The sequence below is a fragment of the Anomaloglossus baeobatrachus genome, chromosome 8, assembly GCF_048569485.1.
Source record: "Anomaloglossus baeobatrachus isolate aAnoBae1 chromosome 8, aAnoBae1.hap1, whole genome shotgun sequence".
NCBI lineage: Eukaryota > Metazoa > Chordata > Amphibia > Anura > Aromobatidae > Anomaloglossus > Anomaloglossus baeobatrachus.
The window spans coordinates 176,619,288-176,641,287 of record NC_134360.1 but is presented as its reverse complement, the minus strand read 5'-3'; the positions used below and the strand labels follow the sequence as shown (position 1 = coordinate 176,641,287).

Below are 22,000 nucleotides of genomic sequence, written 5' to 3'. Positions count from 1 at the left end.
GATGGTGTTGAAGTTCTGTGTGTCTTTTGTTAGTCCAGATGAAAGCTCGGCACCAGTTTCACAGTGGAGTGAAGTCTCCGTTTAGACCCCATCATTAACATTCCCAGCACATATTCGTGGTTAAATGATCTATGTCACAGGTCTATGAGTCAGGGCGTCAGCGCACACTTCAATATCCCATGAGCATGAACCACAGATCGCACTGGAAACATTGGCATAATACAGACAGTTTATGACTTTATATTTAATACACCTCCGTTCTCAGTTTATAGAGAATGAAAGTGCAGCCAATCTAAAGGCTGTATGGTAAATACAGACAGAAGGAGCTGAGCACATTGATATATAAGTTTGTGGGAAAAGATTCAGTATAACTTCAAATTTATTCATCCAAATTTGTTTTTTTTTCTTTAATTCTAGAAGTTCAGGGGGTGGTTCTAGGTTTTACTATGGGATTTACATCTGCCTTTATGTAAGTGTGCGGACAAAGATACCTGTTAATCATTGCAGTGGACCGCCTACAGGACTCCTTAGCCTAAAAAGATGACTCGACCTCTAAATCTATATCAAGGCTCCCCAACCTATGACTCAGGAGCTACATGTGGCTCAGGAGCCTGTCTGAAAGTTTGGTACATTAGCACCACTCCTATGGAACAGCTATGAACGATGCAAATATACTGTACTTGGGAGAGAAGAGGTATATTAATTATGGTAAGATGGAGACAGGATGCTACAGCCAGTCAGAGGAGGTGCTTGTAAGTGGGTTTAATAGTGCGGTAGGATTTCTTGATGCGAGAATGCTGAATAGAGATATGGTGGAAAACCTCTGGATGTAGGTATCTGTAATTTCCACGGGGAAGCTTTAGTTGACCTGTCATTATACCAGTAACAGGGGCTCTGGTATCTCTACTGTTTGAAGGATGGAGTAGGATCTGGTTGTCACTACTTGGTGGCCTTTGAATGTGGTGCGTAAACCTTTCTTACAGCTCAATGTGGTTCTCAAGGTAAGAAAGTTTGGGGACCATTGCTGTATACCATGTTGTCTGCAGACCTGTCACATTTAGTATCTATAGCACTATACAGTGAGCAGGGGGGCCTGATGCCAATTAGCCCCAGCCCCGCTTGTTGTCTGCCACTTCTTCCGACATCCACTGTATACGTATGACAGAAGCTGCGATTTGTATGGAATGGGCTCATTTTCTGACCCAACTGTATACCTGGTGTTGGCCAGCTGTTTTACTCAGCAGACACCTACCAGTAACCTCTGTGACTGTAGCTAGCCCTGTTTGTAGCAGGATAACTACTTAGATGCCATGGTGCACACCAACCTTGGCATTGAGGTGGTTAGATGAGGGCGATTCTCTAAACCTGTAAGCGATCAAGACAACTTGATGTGCTGCTTAAAGGGTTGGTGCACTACAAAGCATAGTGGCCACATCGGTGTAAAGCTGTGACAGAAGGAATTTTCTAAATACCTTCTGTTATCCATTCTGCCTGTGAGCGGCGTTATCGCTGTCCGCTCATCACGTGACCTGGTCTGCAGTGGCCTATGATGTCCGGTGATGTCACGTCAACTTCCGGAATTGGAAGTTGAGCCGGCATCACCGAAGTGGGACCCAGTCTCCCTGAGTGACTTGGCTGTGAGCGGAGTTTCACCACACATCACAGCTCAGCTTCGCTCTTGCTAGCGGCGCTCTATGGTGAAGGAGAGAACGCACAAGATACGGTGCTGTGATGAGCAATGAAACTTTGCCCACAGCCCAGTCACTCATGGAGACTGGGTTCTGCCCCGGTGAAGCTGAGTCAACTTCCAATTCTGGAAGTTGACGTGACATCACTGGACATCAGAGGTAACAAAGGCCGGGTCATGTGATGGGAGATGAGTGGGCAGCAATAGTGCTTCTCACAGGCAGAATGGACATCAGAAGGTATATAGAAAAAGGCTTTTTGTCACAGCTTTATACCGATGTGGCCACTATGCTTTGTAGTGGACCACCTCTTTAATGTTAACAGAGGGCTCAATTCAGACCTTCACTACAAGGTCCTTGGGGATTCTGTGTGCGCACCTGTTAAAAATACATAAAGAAGATTCCAGTTGATTTTTCTGTGGCCTCAATGATATAAATTCAAATATTTATTTATTGTTAAGATACATATATTTTCTAATTCAGTGGTCTGCATTCAAGAACCTACTCATTTCTATCCTAAATCCCATGCCCAGACCTTAATTGTCTTTATCCTTCAATCTGAACCGTTTGTAATATTGTATGAAAATGTATTAAAAACCACTTGTATAGCTGAGGTATATAGTTGAAATATTCATGTAAAATAGAGCGGGCTTGCTGGAAAAAAAAAAATCGGTGCATAAAACCCAACATAGGGTCCATCTGGGATTAAGAAATGCATTACGCCATGTGCACACCTGGCAAAACACAGTTTTATGTGACCCCATATTCTGGGGATAAGTTTATATAAATACGTTACTTCAAGAGAAGATGGAGAGCACAGATCTTAAACACTGGAGCACAGAAGTCTATAGAAGTCCCGAGGCTCTGTATTTCTTCTCCATTAATGCTGCCACTTTTACTTTTTCCAAGAGTTGATTATATCACAGCTTCAGAAGTTCAGAAAAGTTCAGCAAAAACTGGAGGAATTTTTTTTTTGTATGGAGCTCTATAAATGATTTTCATAAATATTTTTTTTTAAGGATGTGGACACATTTACCAGGTATGTGATTATTTCTCTGAAGAAAATTAGGGGCAACACCATTTCTCAGTGTTCTCCCCCCTTTTCACCCTCCTCCCCATCCCCATGTCCTCTAGAGACTGTCTCTTGGCTTCAGACTAAACATATAATCAGGCTGAGTCATATATTTACTCAGAGCTATGGCAGGAGCAGTGGGGAGATGCTTTCACTTACTTGAGGTGACCCAACAGTCACTGCGGAGTTTGAGCTCTGAACTTAGAGCGCCCTCTGTGGCTCATGTAGGGGAACAGATTTCTGCATTTGGTTGCTTTTATGAACTGATAACTCTTAAATTAATTTCGATCAAAATAAAAGAAAATATTATCTTCTTCCTTGGAGTACAACCTATTGCAAACCAGAGCATTTAACTCCGATTAAAGTTTGCAAAAATCAAACTTATGAATTTTAATAATTGTTTGTTGGAAAGAATCGAACAAAGATTCATCATTTAAGGCTACTTTCACACATCAATTTTTTTTGCATCAGTCACAATCTGTTTTGTGGCTGATGCGACGGATCAGTCGTAGATTGTGGTACAACTGATGCAACGGATCCCTGTAAAAAAACCGGATCCGTTGTACCACCTTTGGAGCCTTGCAATGTGATTATGTACATATTGGGCATGCTCAGTAAAAAATGACGGAATCCAGCACCATAGACAACCATTATACCTCTTGACGGATTGGGGTGGAATCCTGCACAGTGTGTCGTTTCGATGCTCGGAAAAATGTTACATTGTGCGTTGCGTCCGGTCAGTCATTCCACAACTGATCAGTCGCCAGACGGATGCAACGCAAGGCCATCAGTCACAATCCATCGTTAATACAAGTCTATGGGAAAAAACGGAAGTCTGCAAATTATTTTGTAGGATTCAGTTTTTTCTCAAAGTGACGGATTGTGACTGAGGGAAAATTATGGAAATGTGAAAGTAGCCTTAGCCAAGCAATGACACAACATCATCATCGAAAAGAAGTTGGTTGTGTTTGGAGTTTTGGTCCGGTAGGAAGAGGACAGATCTATCTGGTGTCAGTATTTAGTTCAGTGATCCCCAATCTTTTTTTTTTGCCTTAAGAGCCACATTCAGCTCTGAGAACTGGTTGTGAGCCACATCCAGTGCTCCTCTACCCCACAGTAGTAACACCAATGGCGCCCCTATTATTGGTATAATGGCAGACAAAGCTTCCCTGCAGGAAGCACACCAAAACATATCCCTTACAGGCAGCATAATTTCCTCCAAAAGGTTCCTACTTTACCCCCATTCGGTATTTTCGCGTCAAGCACTCCCACCACATTGTTGCATCAAGCTTCAAGCAGCCCTCCAACTGGCATTTATCCTATTTCCAGCTTACCGTATTTATCTTTTCATCAATGAAGTAACACCCTGAAACGTCACCTTCTGGAGACCTTCTTTTCATAGCTGTTTGCTAGTGTTTGTGCTAATGCACCAAGCTAGCAAACATTTGCAATCCACATATAATAGGCCCGCGAGCCACAGGTTGGGAAACAATGATTTAGAGCAAAAGGAAAAGTTATGAATTCTGTGCTTTATTTTTTTTTATTCTAAAAACTGACACCAAATGAAAACCAGACCTCCCCAATACTAATTAATGGAAAATGTGGTAAATGGAAAAAAATGGAAGTTACAGTTCTATCTGATTAAAAGAAGCACAAAAGTAAAATCTAAGAAGTGGAAATCTATTAAACATCATACATAAAAAACGAGACATAAAAAGGACCACGTTTCAACATCGAAATTATATTTTCCTCGGGCCTATCAAAGGAAAATACAGTGTATGTGTCTGATATGTGAATGGTATGTAGTGTATGTGTCTGATATATGAGCAGTGTCTAGTTTATGTGTCCGATATGTGAGCAGTGTGTAGTGTATGTGTCTGATATGTGAGCGTGTGTAATGTATAGGTCTGATATATGAGCGGTTTGTGGTGAATGAGTCTGATATATGAGCGGTTTGTGGTGAATGGGTCTGATATATGAGCGGTTTGTTGTGAATGGATCTGATTTCTGAGCGATGTGTAGTGTATGTGTCTGATATGTAAGTGTTGTGTGTAGTTTATGGGTTTGTAGTGTATGTGTCTGATATATGAGCAGTATATAGTGTATAGCTCTGATATACAGTATGAGCGGTGTGTAGTGCATGTGTCTGATATGTCAGCGGTGTGTAATATATGTTTGATATGTGAGCGGTCTTTTGTGTATGTGTCTGATATATGAGTTGTGTGTAGTGTATATGTCACGGGCGGAGGAAGGGACGCCGCACTCTCCCACTGCTCGGGTCTGGCTGCCACTGCGGCTGCTGCGGCCTGCTGCTGCTGCTCGGTGGCTCGAGCGATGGGCCGGATCCCGGGGACTCGAGCGGCGCTCCTCGCCCGTGAGTGAAAGGGGATGGGGTTTTGGGATAGTTTATTGTCCGTGACGCCACCTACGGTTGTGGTGATTTGTTGACACCACCGCTGCTCTGCATGGGGATCCCGGGAGTGATGGTATGGAGCAGCTAGATGTTAGTCCCCCCCTCCGTGGGTAGGGGAGTTGGTTGTCCCGGGGCCCAGTGATGAGGTGGGTGATGCAGGGCTTGGCGGGGTGCAGGGACGCGGGGGCAGCGCTGTGCCTTGCGGCACTGTGGTACTCACTCAACCTGAGACGATGACACAGTTCTCGGTAAAACACACGGCTGGAAAGACGGTTCCCACGGACGGCTGCACTTGCTTTCCCCAGTAGTTGACGGTGACGGTCCCTTTTCCTGCACCTAAGATGATGATGGTTGCGATGGGTTCCCACCGGTAACCCGCTCCCCGACTTGGATATGGGCCGGAGGAGCCCTACTTTGCCCGCAGGCGCTGGCCCTGAGAAACTGGTGGTGGCGGTGTCTCTCTGTAACGGTTGGACTGTTGCCTTCAATCGGGACTTGCTTGTTGGGAGACACAGAGGTCCCCTTTACTAACGGATTTGGCAAATTCACGGCGACTCCTAGCCTTGCCGGGATCCGAAAGGCCCCTGCCACTGGTGCTGACTGCTCTTCGTATACCGCTCCGGTACCGCCGGGTCACCACCCGTCCGCGGTCCTTCCAGCAACCTCCAAGCAGTCACCCCTGCAGACAGTCACCGCCGTCTGCTGACCTTGCTGTCTCAGTCCGGGGCACACACCCGGACCAGCTTCAGGCTTGCTTAACTGTTTCTTTTTCTGTCACTTTTTACTCCTTCTCTCAAGCTCCTCTACCACTTCCTTCTCCTTCCTCCTCCCTAGCTTGACTGCCTGGTTTTCCCGCCTCCAGGGCTGTGAACTCCTCGGTGGGCGGAGCCAACCGCCTGGCCCACCCCCTGGTGTGGACATCAGCCCCTGGAGGAAGGCAACAAGGATTTTAGGTTAGCCTTCGTGTTCCTAACTGGGGTGTAGGGTGTGGTGGTGTTATGACCTGTGACCCCTGGCTTGCCCAGGGCGTCACATATATGTCTGATATGTGAGACGTCTGTAGGTTATAGGTGTGATATATAAGTGGTTTGTGGTGTATGGGTCTGATATGTGAGCGGTATGTAGTGTTAGGTCTGATATGTGAGCAATGTGTAGTGTATGCAGGGCCGGCATCAAAGTATGACAACCATGACTGGTGTATGGGGCCCGGCCAGGCCTGGGGTAATTACTTATCTTTATTAATCCCCAGGCTGGGCCCCCCTCTTCACCGGACCCCAGTCAGAGCCTCAGCAGAGGGCCCCAGCCGTGTCACTTCAACTACTACACATGGCTAATTTTCAGTCGATGGGGCATCACATGCAAATTAGCCATGTGCTGAAGGAAAGGTCAGTGGAGGAGAGCAGGGCACTGACGCGTCATCCCGTGGCCCAGCATGCAGCAGCATGATGATGTCATCACTCTGTGACCTCATCACACTGCTGCAGGCAAAGCAGAGCCATTGAGGAGGTGAGGATGCAGTAGCTGGCGAGGAGGGGTAAGCACTCCATGAGCTGAAGATAGGAGCAGGAGATCGCCGGGGGTGGAAGGGTGTCCACCGACCTCAGTGCCTACCTTGCTTCAGCTGGATGTGCAGCGGAGGGCGCACATCCAACTGAAATGTATCGCAGCTCAGAGAGGACACCTGCAGCATGGGAGCCAGGAAGGGTGAGTAAACTATTTGTTTTTTTAATTTTTGCGGCACACAAATACCAGGAGGAGCCCAGGATGGAGACATACTGTATATACCAGATTGTGACCAGGATGGAGACATATATACCAGAATGTGCCCAGGATGGGGAAATACTGTATATACCAGGAGGGGCCCAGGATGGGACATATATACCAGGAGGGGCCCAGAATGGGGACATATATACCAGGAGCGGCCCAGGAATGGGACATATATACCAGAAGGAGGACATACATACCAGGAAGGGGACATATATACCAAAAGGATATTATACAGAGGGGCAGTGTGTGTAGGGGATAGTATACAGAGGAGTAGTGTGTGGAAGGATATACAGAGGGGCAGTGTGTGTTTGAGGATATTCTAAAGAGGGGCAGCTTATGTGTGGGGATAGTATGCAGAGGGGCAGTGTATGTGAGGGATATTTTACAGAGTGGCAGTGTGTGGGGGGGGCCTATTTTACCGAGGGGCAGTGTGTGTGTGTGTGTGAGATATTATACAGAGAGGCAGTGTGTGTGGGAGAGATATTATACAAAGGGGCAGAGTTGTGGGGGGATATAATACATAGGGGCAGTGTGGGAGAGATATTATGAAGAGCGGTGGCGCAGAGGGTGCATTATGGATAAGGGCACTGTAGAAGGTGAATTATGCAGAGGGGCGGTGTAGAAGGTGTATTATTGAAAGATGTAGTGTAGGTGTGTTATGGAGAGGGGTGGTGTGTGTGAGGGATATTATACAGAGAGGCAGTGTGTGTGGGAGAGATATATAGAGGGGCAGAATGTGTGGAGGAATATTATACATAGGGGCAGTGTAGGAGAGATATTATGGAGAGAGGCGGTGCAGAGGGTGTATTATAGAGAAGGGCGGTGTAGACGGTGTATTATGGAGAGAGGCGGTGTAGAGGGTGTATTGTGGAGAGGGGCATTCTAGAGGGTGTATTATTAATTTTCTGAGGGAAATACTTCATTTTCTGGAACAACTTCAAGGGTGTTAACATTTTTGACCATGACTGTGTGTGCATATATATATATATATGTGTGTGTGTGTGTTTTTCCAAGAGTGGGGACAGGACTGTGTATGGTTTGAGGGTGAAGGCGAAGCTGGGGTGGAGCCTGTGCGAAGTCCCAAGGGCGCCTGAAAATTTTGCCAGTACTGGGCCCTGAAGTTCCTGGTGGCATCCCTGAGTGTATGTGTCTGTTATGTGAGTGTTGTGTAGTGTATGTGTCTAATATATCAGCGGTATGTAGTGTATAAGTCTGATATACAGTATGAGTCATGTGTAGTGTATGTGTCTGATATGTCTGCGGTGTGTAATTTATGTCTGATATGTGAGCGGTGTGTGTAGTGTATAGATCTAATATGTGAGCTTTGTGTGTAGTGTATGTGTCTATATATGAGCAGTCTGTAGTGTATAGGTCTGATATACAGTATGAGTGGTGTGTAGTGTATGTGCCTGATATGTAAGCGGTGTGCTTCCACTGCTTTGGAGGTGGGAGTGGGCGCTCTTAACTCTTAAGGGTGCTTTACACGCTGCGATATCGGTAATGAAATATCGTCGGGGTCCCGTCGGTAGTGACGCACATCCAGCGCCGTTACCGACATCGCAGCGTGTAACACAAATGAGTGATGATCAACCAGCACAAAAACGTGAAAAATCGTTGCTCGTTGGCACGTCGCTCATTTCCTTAATATCGTTGCTACAGCAGGTACGATGTTGTTTGTCGTTCCTGCGGCCGCACACATCGCTGTGTGTGACATCGCAGGAACGACAAACATCTCCTTACCTGCCTCCACCGGCATGCGGAAGGAAGAAAGGATGTTACGTCCTGCTCATCTCCTCCCCTCCGCTTCTATTTGCCGGCCGCTTAGTGACGTCGCGGTGACACCGAATGCACCTCCCCCTTGAGGGAGGGATTGTTTAGCCGTCACAGCGACGTCGCTGCACAGGTATGTGCATATGACGCTGCCGTAGCGATAATGTTCGCTACAGCAGCGATCACCACATATCGTGCCACCGACGGGGGCGGGTGCTGTCGCACGCGACATTGCTAGCAATCGCTAGCGATGTCGCAACGTGTAAAGCACCCTTTAGACCTTTGTAAGGCTGCAGAGGTTGCACCAATGTTATGTACGCCCCTGCAGTATAGGATACAGTTAGGTCCAGAAATATTTGGACAGTGACACAATTTTCGCGAGTTGGGCTCTGCATGCCACCACATTGGATTTGAAATGAAACCTCTACAACAGAATTCAAGTGCAGATTGTAACGTTTAATTTGAAGATTTGAACAAAAATATCTGATAGAAATTGTAGGAATTGTACACATTTCTTTACAAACACTCCACATTTTAGGAGGTCAAAAGTAATTGGACAAATAAACCAAACCCAAACAAAATATTTTTATTTTCAATATTTTGTTGCGAATCCTTTGGAGGCAATTACTGCCTTAAGTCTGGAACCCATGGACATCACCAAACGCTGGGTTTCCTCCTTCTTAATGCTTTGCCAGGCCTTTACAGCCGCAGCCTTCAGGTCTTGCTTGTTTGTGGGTCTTTCCGTCTTAAGTCTGGATTTGAGCAAGTGAAATGCATGCTCAATTGGGTTAAGATTTGGTGATTGACTTGGCCATTGCAGAATGTTCCACTTTTTTACACTCATGAACTCCTGGGTAGCTTTGGCTGTATGCTTGGGGTCATTGTCCATCTGTACTATGAAGCGCCGTCCGATCAACTTTGCGGCATTTGGCTGAATCTGGGCTGAAAGTATATCCCGGTACACTTCAGAATTCATCCGGCTACTCTTGTCTGCTGTTATGTCATCAATAAACACAAGTGACCCAGTGCCATTGAAAGCCATGCATGCCCATGCCATCACGTTGCCTCCACCATGTTTTACAGAGGATGTGGTGTGCCTTGGATCATGTGCCGTTCCCTTTCTTCTCCAAACTTTTTTCTTCCCATCATTCTGGTACAGGTTGATCTTTGTCTCATCTGTCCATAGAATACTTTTCCAGAACTGAGCTGGCTTCTTGAGGTGTTTTTCAGCAAATTTAACTCTGGCCTGTCTATTTTTGGAATTGATGAATGGTTTGCATCTAGATGTGAACCCTTTGTATTTACTTTCATGGAGTCTTCTCTTTACTGTTGACTTAGAGACAGATACACCTACTTCACTGAGAGTGTTCTGGACTTCATTTGATGTTGTGAACGGGTTCTTCTTCACCAAAGAAAGTATGCGGCAATCATCCACCACTGTTGTCATCCGTGGACGTCCAGGCCTTTTTGAGTTCCCAAGCTCACCAGTCAATTCCTTTTTTCTCAGAATGTACCCGACTGTTGATTTTGCTACTCCAAGCATGTCTGCTATCTCTCTGATGGATTTTTTCTTTTTTTTCAGCCTCAGGATGTTCTGCTTCACCTCAATTCAGAGTTCCTTAGACCGCATGTTGTCTGGTCACAGCAACAGCTTCCAAATGCAAAACCACACACCTGTAATCAACCCCAGACCTTTTAACTACTTCATTGATTACAGGTTAACGAGGGAGATGCCTTCAGAGTTAATTGCAGCCCTTAGAGTCCCTTGTCCAATTACTTTTGGTCCCTTGAAAAAGAGGAGGCTATGCATTACAGAGCTATGATTCCTAAACCCTTTCTCCGATTTGGATGTGAAAACTCTCATATTGCAGCTGGGAGTGTGCACTTTCAGCCCATATTATATATACAATTGTATTTCTGAACATGTTTTTGTAAACAGCTAAAATAACAAAACTTGTGTCACTGTCCAAATATTCTGGCCCTGACTGTATGTGTCTGATATGTGAGTGATGTGTAGTTATTTCATTACATAGTTAATATGATTAAACAAGACATGTCCATTGAGTTGAACCACTGGATGGGGAATAATAAAGGGGATGGGATATCTGTACAACCAGAATTAATTATTCAGCCAACCGTACAAAAGCTAGTCTTTTTCTTCTGATTAGAATCGTCGATCCACTGGACCAAACATCTCAGTAAATAACTTTACACATTTCCATAATGATCTGTTATTTTCTTCTAAACCATTATTTGAAACCATCATCCTGGACCTCTCCCAGATGCCGAGCAGAGTTTTCCATATGGCCTATTGGTATAAAACTAATGTGCCAGAGTATATAGCAGGAATGGTCTTCAATGCAGATGAAACGGCCCACCTAAACAATAACTAATAAACTGCAAACCTAAATAATTACAGAATATCCAAGGAGAGGTCGTAAAATAGGCTTTCCTATTTTTCATTTTTCATGGCACTTTTGCAATATTGCAGACTAGCATAAAAACACCTGCAACTAGAGATGAGCCACCCCCCTACTGTTCGAGTTCGATTCAGTTCGTCAAACGGCGGGTGTGTTCGTCGAACGTTGGACGAACACCTTCGAACCCCATTGAAAACAAACACAGACAAACACATAAACACCTTCTAAGGTGTCCAAAAGGTGACAAACAACTCAGAAGACACCACAAACAAGTGACAAGTACATATACTCATGCTGAAACAAAAGAGCTAGATGAGTAAAAGGAGGAGGAGACACAGATGTAGTATCTGCAAATGAACATCGATGACATTACTGTGCAACTGGAGCCTTGCTCATTTTGGGCTTCCAATCTGGAAAAATGGCCTAATCTCGCCACTTACGCTTGGGGATCTTGTCGTCTCCCGCAGCCAGCGTTCTCTCGGAACGTGTATTCAGTGCTGCTGGGGGTGTGCTGACAGATAAGCGCATGCCTCTGTCCAGTGACAATGTGGACAGACTAACGTTCATCAAGATGAACAAATCATGGATCCGCAAGGACTTTTCTACCCCTGTGTCATCCTGGGGAGAGTAAAGGCTTGTGGATTTTTGATTGTGCTTCATGCAAATCAACATTTCAAGTTTGTAACTGTGGAACAATTGATGCCACTTAAGTAGTGTCTGTGGCCAAATTTTTGGAAAACATGAAGACTCTTGTTGGGAATCCCCTTGCTGTGTTTTACATGATTTTAGAAGGGCATGACATGCCTAAGAGGTTGACTTTCAGCATCTGCAAGTTGTTGGCTACAGAAATGCTGCCTTTCCGCCCGGTAGACACAGAGGATTTTTGAGACCTTATGTCCATCGCAGTGCCCCAGTACCAGATGCCCAGTCACCACTACTTCTCCAAGAAAGGTGTGCCTGCGCTACACTAGCATGTCGCACACAACATCACCGCTTCCTTGAGAAACTCTGTGTGTGACCGGGTGCATTTCACCACAGATACTTGGAACAGTAAGCATGGACAGGGGCGTTACATGTTGCTGACTGCGCACTGGGTAACTATGGTGAGAGATGGAGAAGGGTCTTCTGTAAAAGTCTTGCCGTCCCCACGAGTTGTGCGTCAATCATCTGTATGTAGAAGTTCCTCCACTGCTTCTGCCTCCTCCATCTCGTCTCGGTCCTCCACCTCCGCCCAAAGCCTGTCTGGTAAGGCCACCCGCGTTGTAACTGCGCACAAGGACTCCGGCACACCTCCTTATTGTGCTGGCTGCAGAGCTCAATGGCATCAGGCGGTCTTTACTTTGAAATGTATGGGGAATGTGAGTCACACCGCTGAGGAGTTGTGGTCAGCTATGGAAATCGAGTTTCATCAATGGTTGTCTCCACTCAACCTGCACCCAGGGAAAGCAGTGTGCGACAATGCTGCAAACCTGGATGCAGCCCTTCGCCAGGGCAAGGTGACACATGTGCCTTGTATGGGTCACGTGTTGAACCTGGTTGTCCAGCAATTTTTAAACCACAATCCTGGCCTACATGGGCTTCTGCACAGGGCACGGTCACTCTCTGCTCACTTCCGCCGTTCAACCACCGCAGCTGACCAACTTGCATCACTCCAGAAGTCTTTCGGCCTGCCGGTTCACCACCTGAAATGCAATGTGCCGACACACAGGAATTTGAATCTGCACATGTTGCAACGACTGTGGCAGCACCGCTGAGCACTGGTGCAATACGTTATGACGTATAGCCTGGGCTAACGAGATCCAGAGGTGGGGCAGATCACGCTGCTGGAGTGGTCTCAGATCAAGGACCTATGCACCCTTTTTCACAGTTTCGAAATGGCGACGAAGATGTTTAGCGCTGACGATGCCATTAACAGCATGACAATTCCAGTCATCTACATGCTGGAGCACACTCTAAACATTATTCGGAGTCAGGGGGTGGGACAAGAGACAGGTGGTGGGACACGAGGAAGTGGAGGAAGTACAGTAGGAGTCATATGCGGAAGGGATAACAGGATCTCCAAGGTCCAGACGGTAAGCGGCACCAAGGCGGCAAGCATGTGACGGTGGGGGAGAGGGATTAACAAGGGCGCATGGTAGAAGGCAAACTGTTGAAGAAGGTGCAGGAGCCCAGGAAGAAATGGAGGAGGAACTGGCGATGGGCATGGAAGACTCAGCAGATGAGGGAGACCTTGATCACATTTCTGTTGTGAGAGGCTGGTGGGAAAGGGCGCAGAGGAAGGAAACATGATTCTCACCTTGCCACCAACAACACAGCAAGGACTTGTTCCTCCTGGATACGCAAGACACATGAGCACCTTCTTGCTGCACTACCTACAACATGACCCTCGGATTGTCAGAATTCGAAGTAATGCTGACTATTGGGTTGCCACACTCTTAGATCCCCGGTACAAGACAAAATTTGGCGAAATAAGTCCTGCCATAGAAAGGGCCGCACGTATGCAGGAGTATCAGCAGAAGCTGGTACGCAATCTTAGGCCTCTTTCACATGTCCGTCACTCTGGTACGTGTATTGTCAGTTTTCTCTTGTACCAGAGACACGGGCACACGTAGACCCATTAAAATCAATGGGTCTGCGTTCAAGTGCGTATTCTGCCATGGACCGTGTGTACGTGTGGAGCATACGTGTGAGCGTGTGCTCCACACATAGACATGTCCACGTTTTCTCCGGCATCACGGATGTCACGCGGAACGCAAACGGGTCACACGTAATACAAACGGACCACACGGATGTGTTCTGTGTGACACGCGCCGGAGAAAACACATGTATCTGCAAGAAAAAAAAATCCTTTACTCACCTTCTCCAGCCCTGCAGTCTCTGCCGCAGCTGTCACTTGCTGACGACCGTCGCTCATTATGCTAATTGAATATTCAATTCACTGCGGCCGGAAGCAGCAGCAGCGGGGAGTCTGCAGGACCAGAGACCGAAGATCAGCACCACGGTCAGCAAAGCCAGGGACAGGTGAGTAGAAAGTTCCAGTTCTCCGTGTGTTATCACGGATAACACACGGAGAACACAAGTGTGCCGTACACACGGCACATCGAGGGCAAAACGCACCTCTGACACGTCCATGAAAAACGTGCGTGATTTTCACGGACGTGTAAAAGAGACCTTAGATTGGCTTTTCTTCTAAACACCAGTGCTGCACAGAGTGAATCTCACATTTATAACTTGCCAACCATGGGACTGTCGAGTCATCATCACTCAAACCGTACCAGCAACACCGTATCTGGTGGTAACAGCAATTTTATGGAACCGTTTCATGAATTTTTTAGACCATCCTTTGCAAGGCCACAAGACACAAGAAGTCTGACACATAGTTAACGCCTGGAGAGGATGATACAGGAGTATCTCCAAGTGAATATCGATGCCATGACTCTGCAACTGGAGCCTTGCTCATTTTTGGCTTCCAATCTGGAAAAATGGCCTGAGCTCGCCACTTACACCTTGGAGATCTTGTCGTGTCCTGCAGCCAGCGTTCTTTTGGAACGTGTCTTCAGTGCTGCTGGGTGTGTGCTGACAGATAAGCGCACGCGTCTGTCCAGTGACAATGTGGACAGACTAACGTTCATCAAGATGAACAAGTCATGGATCCGCAAGGACTTTTCTACCCCTGTGTCATCCTGGGGAGAGTAAATGCTTGTGGCATTTTGATTGTGCTTCATGCAAATCAACATTTTAAGTTTGCAACTGTGGGAAAATTAATGCCACTTAACTGGTGTCTGTGGCCAAATTTGGCGAAATAATTTGTGCCATAGAAAGGGACGCACGTTTGCAGGAGTATCAGCAGAAGCTGTTAGGCCGGAATCACACTTGCTAGTGCCTCGCGTGTAACTTGCGCGAGTCTCTCATAATAGAACTATGCATACAGGAGCATCTGAGCTGCATAGAGATACATGAAACCGACCCGCTCCTGTCAGGGGAGTGTGCTGCCAAGCCGGGTTCTACCATGAGAGACTCGCGCGAGTTACACGCGAGGCACTAGCAAGTGTGATTCCGGCCTTACACAATCTTAGATCAGCTTTTCCACCAAACACCAGTGGTGCACAGAATGAATCTTACCGCTTTGTCATGGCTAGGAGGAAGTGGTCTTTTACTTGTCCACATCTGAGGGACAGAGGGCTGGCTGCTGTGCTGAGATGGCGTTTAGTAGGGTGTCCCTGCAGAGTTGCAAATTTGGTCATCTACAAAATGAGTGGAAAAAGGACAGCTGCTGGTGGAAAGGGGGAACAGGTGTGTTGGAAAGGGGAAAAAAGTTAGTGTTCGTGGGGTTGGTGGTAAAGCAACAGTAACATCTGCTGAAGAAACACCATTTGTTACGGGGGACTGGCAGATTAGGATAAAGTGGTATATATCCCAATCGCCAGTCGGGGACCACCGTGCTCCCAGATGGAAAAGGAGTGTGGTGGCATCCAGCACCAACGCCCTATCCCTGCCTACCTCTGTCCTAAAGCCTCAATGGGTTCAACATATGGAGGTGTGCTCTATCGGAGCATAATAGAAGACTGCACACCTCCATGTTGTCTCCAGCCCCTTTTATAACCTGGGTCCACCCAAACCCAGGGTGGACCACAATGCACCGCCAGGAGCCAATAGTAGAGTGCCACATCGTCAGTGACATAACCAGCGGACTATCCGGAACCACACTTAACTGATGACCTCATGGCAGCCACACTCCAAACATTAGTAGTTAATTACAGGTGTAGTATATAGGGGTGTATTGATGTACAGTAGTTTATTACAGGTGTAGTATATGGGGGGTGTAGTGATGTAGTATATTACAGGTGTAGTATATGGTGTTGTGTATATAGTGGTGTAGTATATGGGTTGTAGTGATGTAGTATATTACAGATGTAGTATATAGGGGTGTAGTGGTGTACAGTAGTTTATTACAGGTGTAGTATATGGGGGGTGTAATGATGTAGTATATTACAGGTGTATATAGGGGTGTAGTGATGCATATTACAGGTGTAATATATAGGGGTGTAGTTATGTAGTATATTACAGGTGTAGTATATAGGGGTGTAGTGATGTAGTATATTACAGGTGTAGTATATAGGGGTGTAGTGATGTAGTATATTACAGGTGTATATAGGGGTGTAGTATATAGGGATGTAGTGGTGTAGTTTATTACAGGTGTAGTATATGGGGGTGTAGTGATGTAGTATATTACAGGTATAGTATATAGGGGTGTAGTGATGTAGTATATTACAGGTGTAGTATATAGAGATGTAGTATATAGGGGTGTAGTGGTGTAGTTTATTACAGGTGTAGTATATGGGGGTGTAATGATGTACAGTAGTTTATTACAGGTGTAGTATGTAGGTTTGTAGTGATGTAGTATATTACAGGTGTAGTATATAGGGGTGTAGTGATGTAGTATATTAGAGGTGTAGTATATACGGGTGTAGTGATGTAGTTTATTACAGGTGTAATATATGGAGGGGGTGTAGTAATGTAGTATATTGGGTAGAACTGAGGTAATTATATTAGTCCAGCCCTCTAAAACCATCCCAATTTCTCATGCGGCCCCATGGGAAAATTAATTGTCCACCCCTGGTTTAGACAGTCGCTTGGTTAGGCAAAGGTTGGTGAGCAGGGGGTATAAATCGCTATTACAAGTGGCGCACCACAGGGGTGTAGGCTTTTGGAATTGTGAATAGATTGTTCTATTCTTTCAGTTTTATGCATGGTTGTTATTGTTTGTTTTGGTAAAGTTAAACAATCATTTATCAACCCAACTGCCTAGAGTCCTTTTTCTAGTGTGTGGTTTTGCTGCATACTGGGGAGCCCACCCTGTACACGGCTTTAAATGAAGCATAAGTCGCAGTGGGAAGTTCACTGTACTACAATGCGGCCTAGCGTGCCTGTGCAACCACCGCCTGCCCCATCAAGTGCATCTGCCTGCTCTTCATCCTCTATGACTGTGGGGACAGCAGTCACACATGCTTTTGGACGCAGACCTTCCACCCCTTTATCCGCAACATGCATTGTGATTGGCAGGTCGTCAGTTGTTTTGGAAGTGGAAACAGCTGCTGGTGTTGAGCTCTCTCAGACATGGAGAGAACCACCTTTGGATGAAGGCAACAATATATCTACGCCTGCACCTTCTTCACAGATTGGCTGGACTACCTGCAGTTAAAAATAGTGTAGCAGAAATGGAGAGGTGGTGTAGAATGCAGAGGTGGTGTAGCTTTCTTGACAGCTGAGGTACGTCACTGACTATCACAGACAATGATACTATGCCCCAAGGAATGGCCTGAGCTGATTTAGACAGACGCTGTGAAAAACCCTTGCACAGCGCTGGCACAGACCTGCCTAGCAAAAATGGCTATGAACTGCACTAATCTAGCCCTGAAAAGGGCTGAAATTAAAACTAGTCCCTACTCCCTAAACCGATGTCTTGATTGCACTTTATAGCGCCCATAGCAGCAGCAGCGGGAGCGGTGACTGTCACCCACCCACAGCACTGAGATAATGGCGGTGATGGGGAAAATGGTCAGGTCTTATAGGGCAAGGACATGTGACATGCACAGCCAATGAAACATGCCCTTGCTTCTCTGGCAAAAATCCACTTTGCTGTCTGTGATTGGCTGGCAGCCTGGCCGACTCCACTGTACGCGCGGTTAGGAGGAAAAAAAAAAGCGATCGCCATTCTTTTAGCACTCAGCAGCAGCACTGATCTAAACCCCGTCCCCCCCGCACACTATACACTGAATTTTGATAATATCATTATTAACAGTAACTGACAGTATTACAGTGAAAAGCCAGCTAGTAACTAGCAATGCTTTTGGTAATCGAACCGTTATCGTACGGTAACTCGTATGGTCGAACGTGAAGCAAATCGTTCGAGTTCATCGAACGACTCGAACACCGCCCAAAACCACTCAAATTTGAAATTGGCGAACAGTTCGCTTCAAACACCGCTCATCTCTACCCGCAACTCTCAAATACGTTGTCCATGGCTAATGTACACAATATACAGTATATTCATGCTGGTTAAATCCACTGATTTCGGAGCAACGGACTGGTAGGTTTTTCCTCATCCCCCTATTGGGAACACATACACACTCGAGCCGAATATGAAGTGTCGTGATCCCCAATCATTGCGAGAACTGGGGTCCCCCAGCCACCCATTTGAATGGAGCAGTAGTGAACGTACTTGACCACAGCTCTATTACTATCTATAGCAGTGTTTTCAGGACTTCCTTAGTATTGCACTGGTGATAGAATTTTTATCAAGGCATTAGGAATTCCCGCAGGTTCTTGTGGCGCCCCTGAGGCTTCCGTCGCCACAGGAACATTGCACCCCAGCCAGCGGTGTGATGTCCCATTCTGGGTAAGGAAAGGAGTGAACGCCGGTATTCAGGCCAATCTACACTACACCCATTGTTAGGTACACACTGGGACCAGGGACGGTGGCAGCAACCCTCCCATGCTGCATGCTGGGAGGGGCCGTAAGACCCATCCCTGCTCCTATAGGGTAGATCATGGCAACTGGGGAGGTGGGAGGAGCCACCCGAGAGCAGACAGAAAAAGGAAGGTCAAGTGTAGAGAGTTGAAGTTGGAGAGAGAGGAAGGAGGAGGAGGTCTGCGGGAGGCAGACGAGCAGGAGAAGCAGAAAGAAAGCTCTAGTCAGACAGGAGCTAAGAGAAGAAAGTGACGCTTCCTGGTGAAGAACCTGGGACTCAGAGGGTCCAGGTGACACCAAGCAGAGGAAGAGAAGGGATTCCAGGGCCACAGATAGCTCTTGAGCTGCAACAGGGGACGGTCCCTAGAAACCGAAGGAGTGAAAAAAATCATCTCCAACAGTAAAAACCGAGGCCCAGGGAAAGTTGCAAACTCCCCGGGCCACAGCCCACAGCAGAACCTTCAGAAAGGGGTTAAATAACCGACAGGCGAGCCCCGGCCCGGAGGCTGTAGTGGAGGCCGAGCCAGGTTCATCCAACAAGGGCAAGGCTTAAGGAGACAGCTGAAGACAGAGACACTTTAGAAGAGGGTACCGGCTTTCATTCCAAGATCTACCCAGGATTGGCGGAGGTCCCTGACAGTGGGTTCCAGCCGCCCAGAGGCACCAGTGTGCTGCAGCCCAGGAAATGTGAGTAAAGACCTTGGAATTGCACCCTCTGGTGTTGTCTCAGTTATTGCCGCCAGCATAGACTTCCATCACACCATAGACTCTCACGAGCACCAACTGTGCCCCGGGGTACCGCTCCACATGTGGGGAGCAGGACCATCCCAGCTGCCATTCCATCAGCCCCGAAGGCCCCATACAGCAGCGGCGGCTTAATAGCCGCAAACCACAGGTGGCGTCACGACAAATACAAACTTTAATCAACCCCACTGAAGCCATATTAATTGACACCCATCAGGGTCACGGAGTCGGGCCCCGCCACCACTGACGACCCCCCGGACTAGTCCGGCCCGGCACCGGGTGTCCCATAGCCCTGGGGTGGGCGAGTCATTCTCTCAACTGTTCAATACTAAGGAGATCCTGAAAGCATGACCTGCTGGGGGAGGACATGAGGACTGGAGTTTGGGAAAGACTGGTCTGTAGGCAGGATAGAGAAAACCAAGCTCAGTGCTATAACAGTAAACGGAGCCCTGGACCGGTACTTTGGTAATATCAGTAGGACACTTGACCATTACAAATGTATTACCTATCCTATAGGGGATACATGTTGTTAATGTTGGTATAAGGTTGTGAAATGTTATCTGTCACGTTACCTGCTATTTGCTGAAATCTGCTCTTTGTTGTGCATATACAGTTAAATAAAAGGGAATCTTGTCTTGTGCAAAAAAATAAGCAAGTCTGATATGTTTTTGGGCATTAGCATTGCAGTTGACCATATTTAAAGGTTTATTTCATATCTGTATTGGGTAAGGATAGGTACTGATAATGTAACATTTGTTAGGTCTCAGATACCTGGCTACTGACTGACAGAAGCAACTTTGGCAGTGCCTCTCACCAACTACAGTAAATGATGCTGAATAAACCCTTTAAAGTGAATTTGTCATCAGTTTTTGCCATGTAATCTGAAAGCAGAATAATGTAGAGGCAGAGACCCTGATTTCAGTGGTGTGTAACTTACTGGTCTGTGTTATACTGTTTTAATAAAATCAGTGTTTTATCAGCAGGAGATTATCACTACAGGATTAAGTGTCTTGTGCCCCCTGATCCAATCACGCCTCCACCACTGATTTGGAGCTTTCTGTCAATATACAGTATACACAGAAAGCTGCCAATCAGTGGTGTGGGTGGGGTTACACAGTGCTCAGCATTCTGAATTATGCTAGATCTGTAGCAGAGAAAACTGTGAATCTATCACAACTGCTGCATCCAATAAAGTAATAGCCGCTTTACACGCAGCGACATCGCTAAAGGTATCTCGTTGTGGTCACGGAATTTGTGACGCACATCCGGCTGCGTTAGCGATGTCGTTGCATGTGACACCTATGAGCTATTTTGAATCGTCGCAAAAACGTGCAAAATCGCTAATCGGTGACATGCCCCCCTATTCCCAATTATTGTTGCTGCTGCAGGTACGATGTTGTTCCTCGTTCCTGTGGCAGCACATATAGCTATGTGTGACACCACAGGAACGAGGAACCTCACCTTACCAGCGGCCGCCCGCAATGCGGAAGTAAGGAGGTGGGCGGGATGTTCGTCCCGCTCATCTCCGCCCCTCCGCTTCGATTGGGTGGCCCCTTAGTGACGTCGCTGTGACGCCGAACGAACCGCCCCCTTAGAAAGGGGCTAGGCAGGTAAGTATGTATGATGGGTGTAAGCGATGTGCGGCACAGACAGCGATTTGCCCATGACGCACAAACGATGGGGGCGGGTACGCACGCTAGCGATCTCGATAGCGAGATCGTAGCGTATAAAGCGGCCTTAAGTGACACATCACTGGAATCAAGGTCTGTGTCCCTACATCATGCTGCTGTCAGATTACATTTAAGTATTTTGAAGAAAAATATATTCCCTTTTTTCATGTCTGGATAGTCCCTTTGCAATTCTCTGATGTTATACAAATAGATCTGTGTCATTCATGATTTCCTCTTTCTTGCTTTCTAGCCGAAGAACGCATCCATTGCCAACGCTTTCCACCGCTATCTGCCCATCAGACTCTTCCTTGTCAGAGTAAAGTGCTGCCACTCTCCACCGGCAGGACACGGGTAGCATCCGACCTATCACTTATGATGTCTCTGGCTGCTTTTCACTTGGCCTCAGAAGGATGGCTTATCTTCTAAGATACTGTAAGATTTCTAGAAGATGTCCGACTGCAAATATTGGCAGTTGTTTTAGTTTCTTTGTCCTTTTTATTTTACATTGTGCTTGATCAGTCTCTGAACTTGTGAAATAAGAGTTTTTTATTGTTTTTATTGCTTACTACCACTACTACTAAAAGTCAATTTCCAGATTTCTGTATGTGCCTTAATGTGTATAGATTTACAGAATTGTATCTATTACTTTTGATGATTCCAGTAATGTTTGCTTTTTATGTTTTTAACCATCCATTAAATTCTGGAGCTGGCTAAAGTGACTATCTGCAAATGTTATTTTTTTATTAGTTTCATAAGACTCGAGTCTTCAGCGGCTTCTCCTCGCCCCAATCCACTAGTGACAGGTGTCTCCCTATGTGTGGAATTGTAATGAATGATCTGTATGGCTAATGGAGTCATGTGAGGAAATGCTGCAGGGTTGCAGAATAAGGCCGGTTTCACATTTGCGTCTTTTTGATGGAAACGGAATCCAGCACAGATGCAGTACAGTTCATTTATTTACAGTGGAAGCACGACACCATGTGGCCAC

At 46.5% G+C, this 22,000-nt stretch overlaps 1 protein-coding gene across 1 annotated transcript in view; it reads left to right on the top strand.

The window, feature by feature from the left end:
* DNM3 (dynamin 3) overlaps positions 1 to 21,696 on the top strand; it is a 576,617-nt gene extending 554,921 nt beyond the window's left edge. The window contains exon 18 of the mRNA XM_075320993.1: positions 21,263 to 21,696. Within this exon, the coding sequence (XP_075177108.1) occupies positions 21,263 to 21,332 (70 nt within the window). The 3' untranslated portion in view covers positions 21,333 to 21,696. The remainder of the gene's footprint in view (positions 1 to 21,262) is intronic.
* The last annotated feature ends 304 nt before the right edge of the window (positions 21,697 to 22,000 follow it).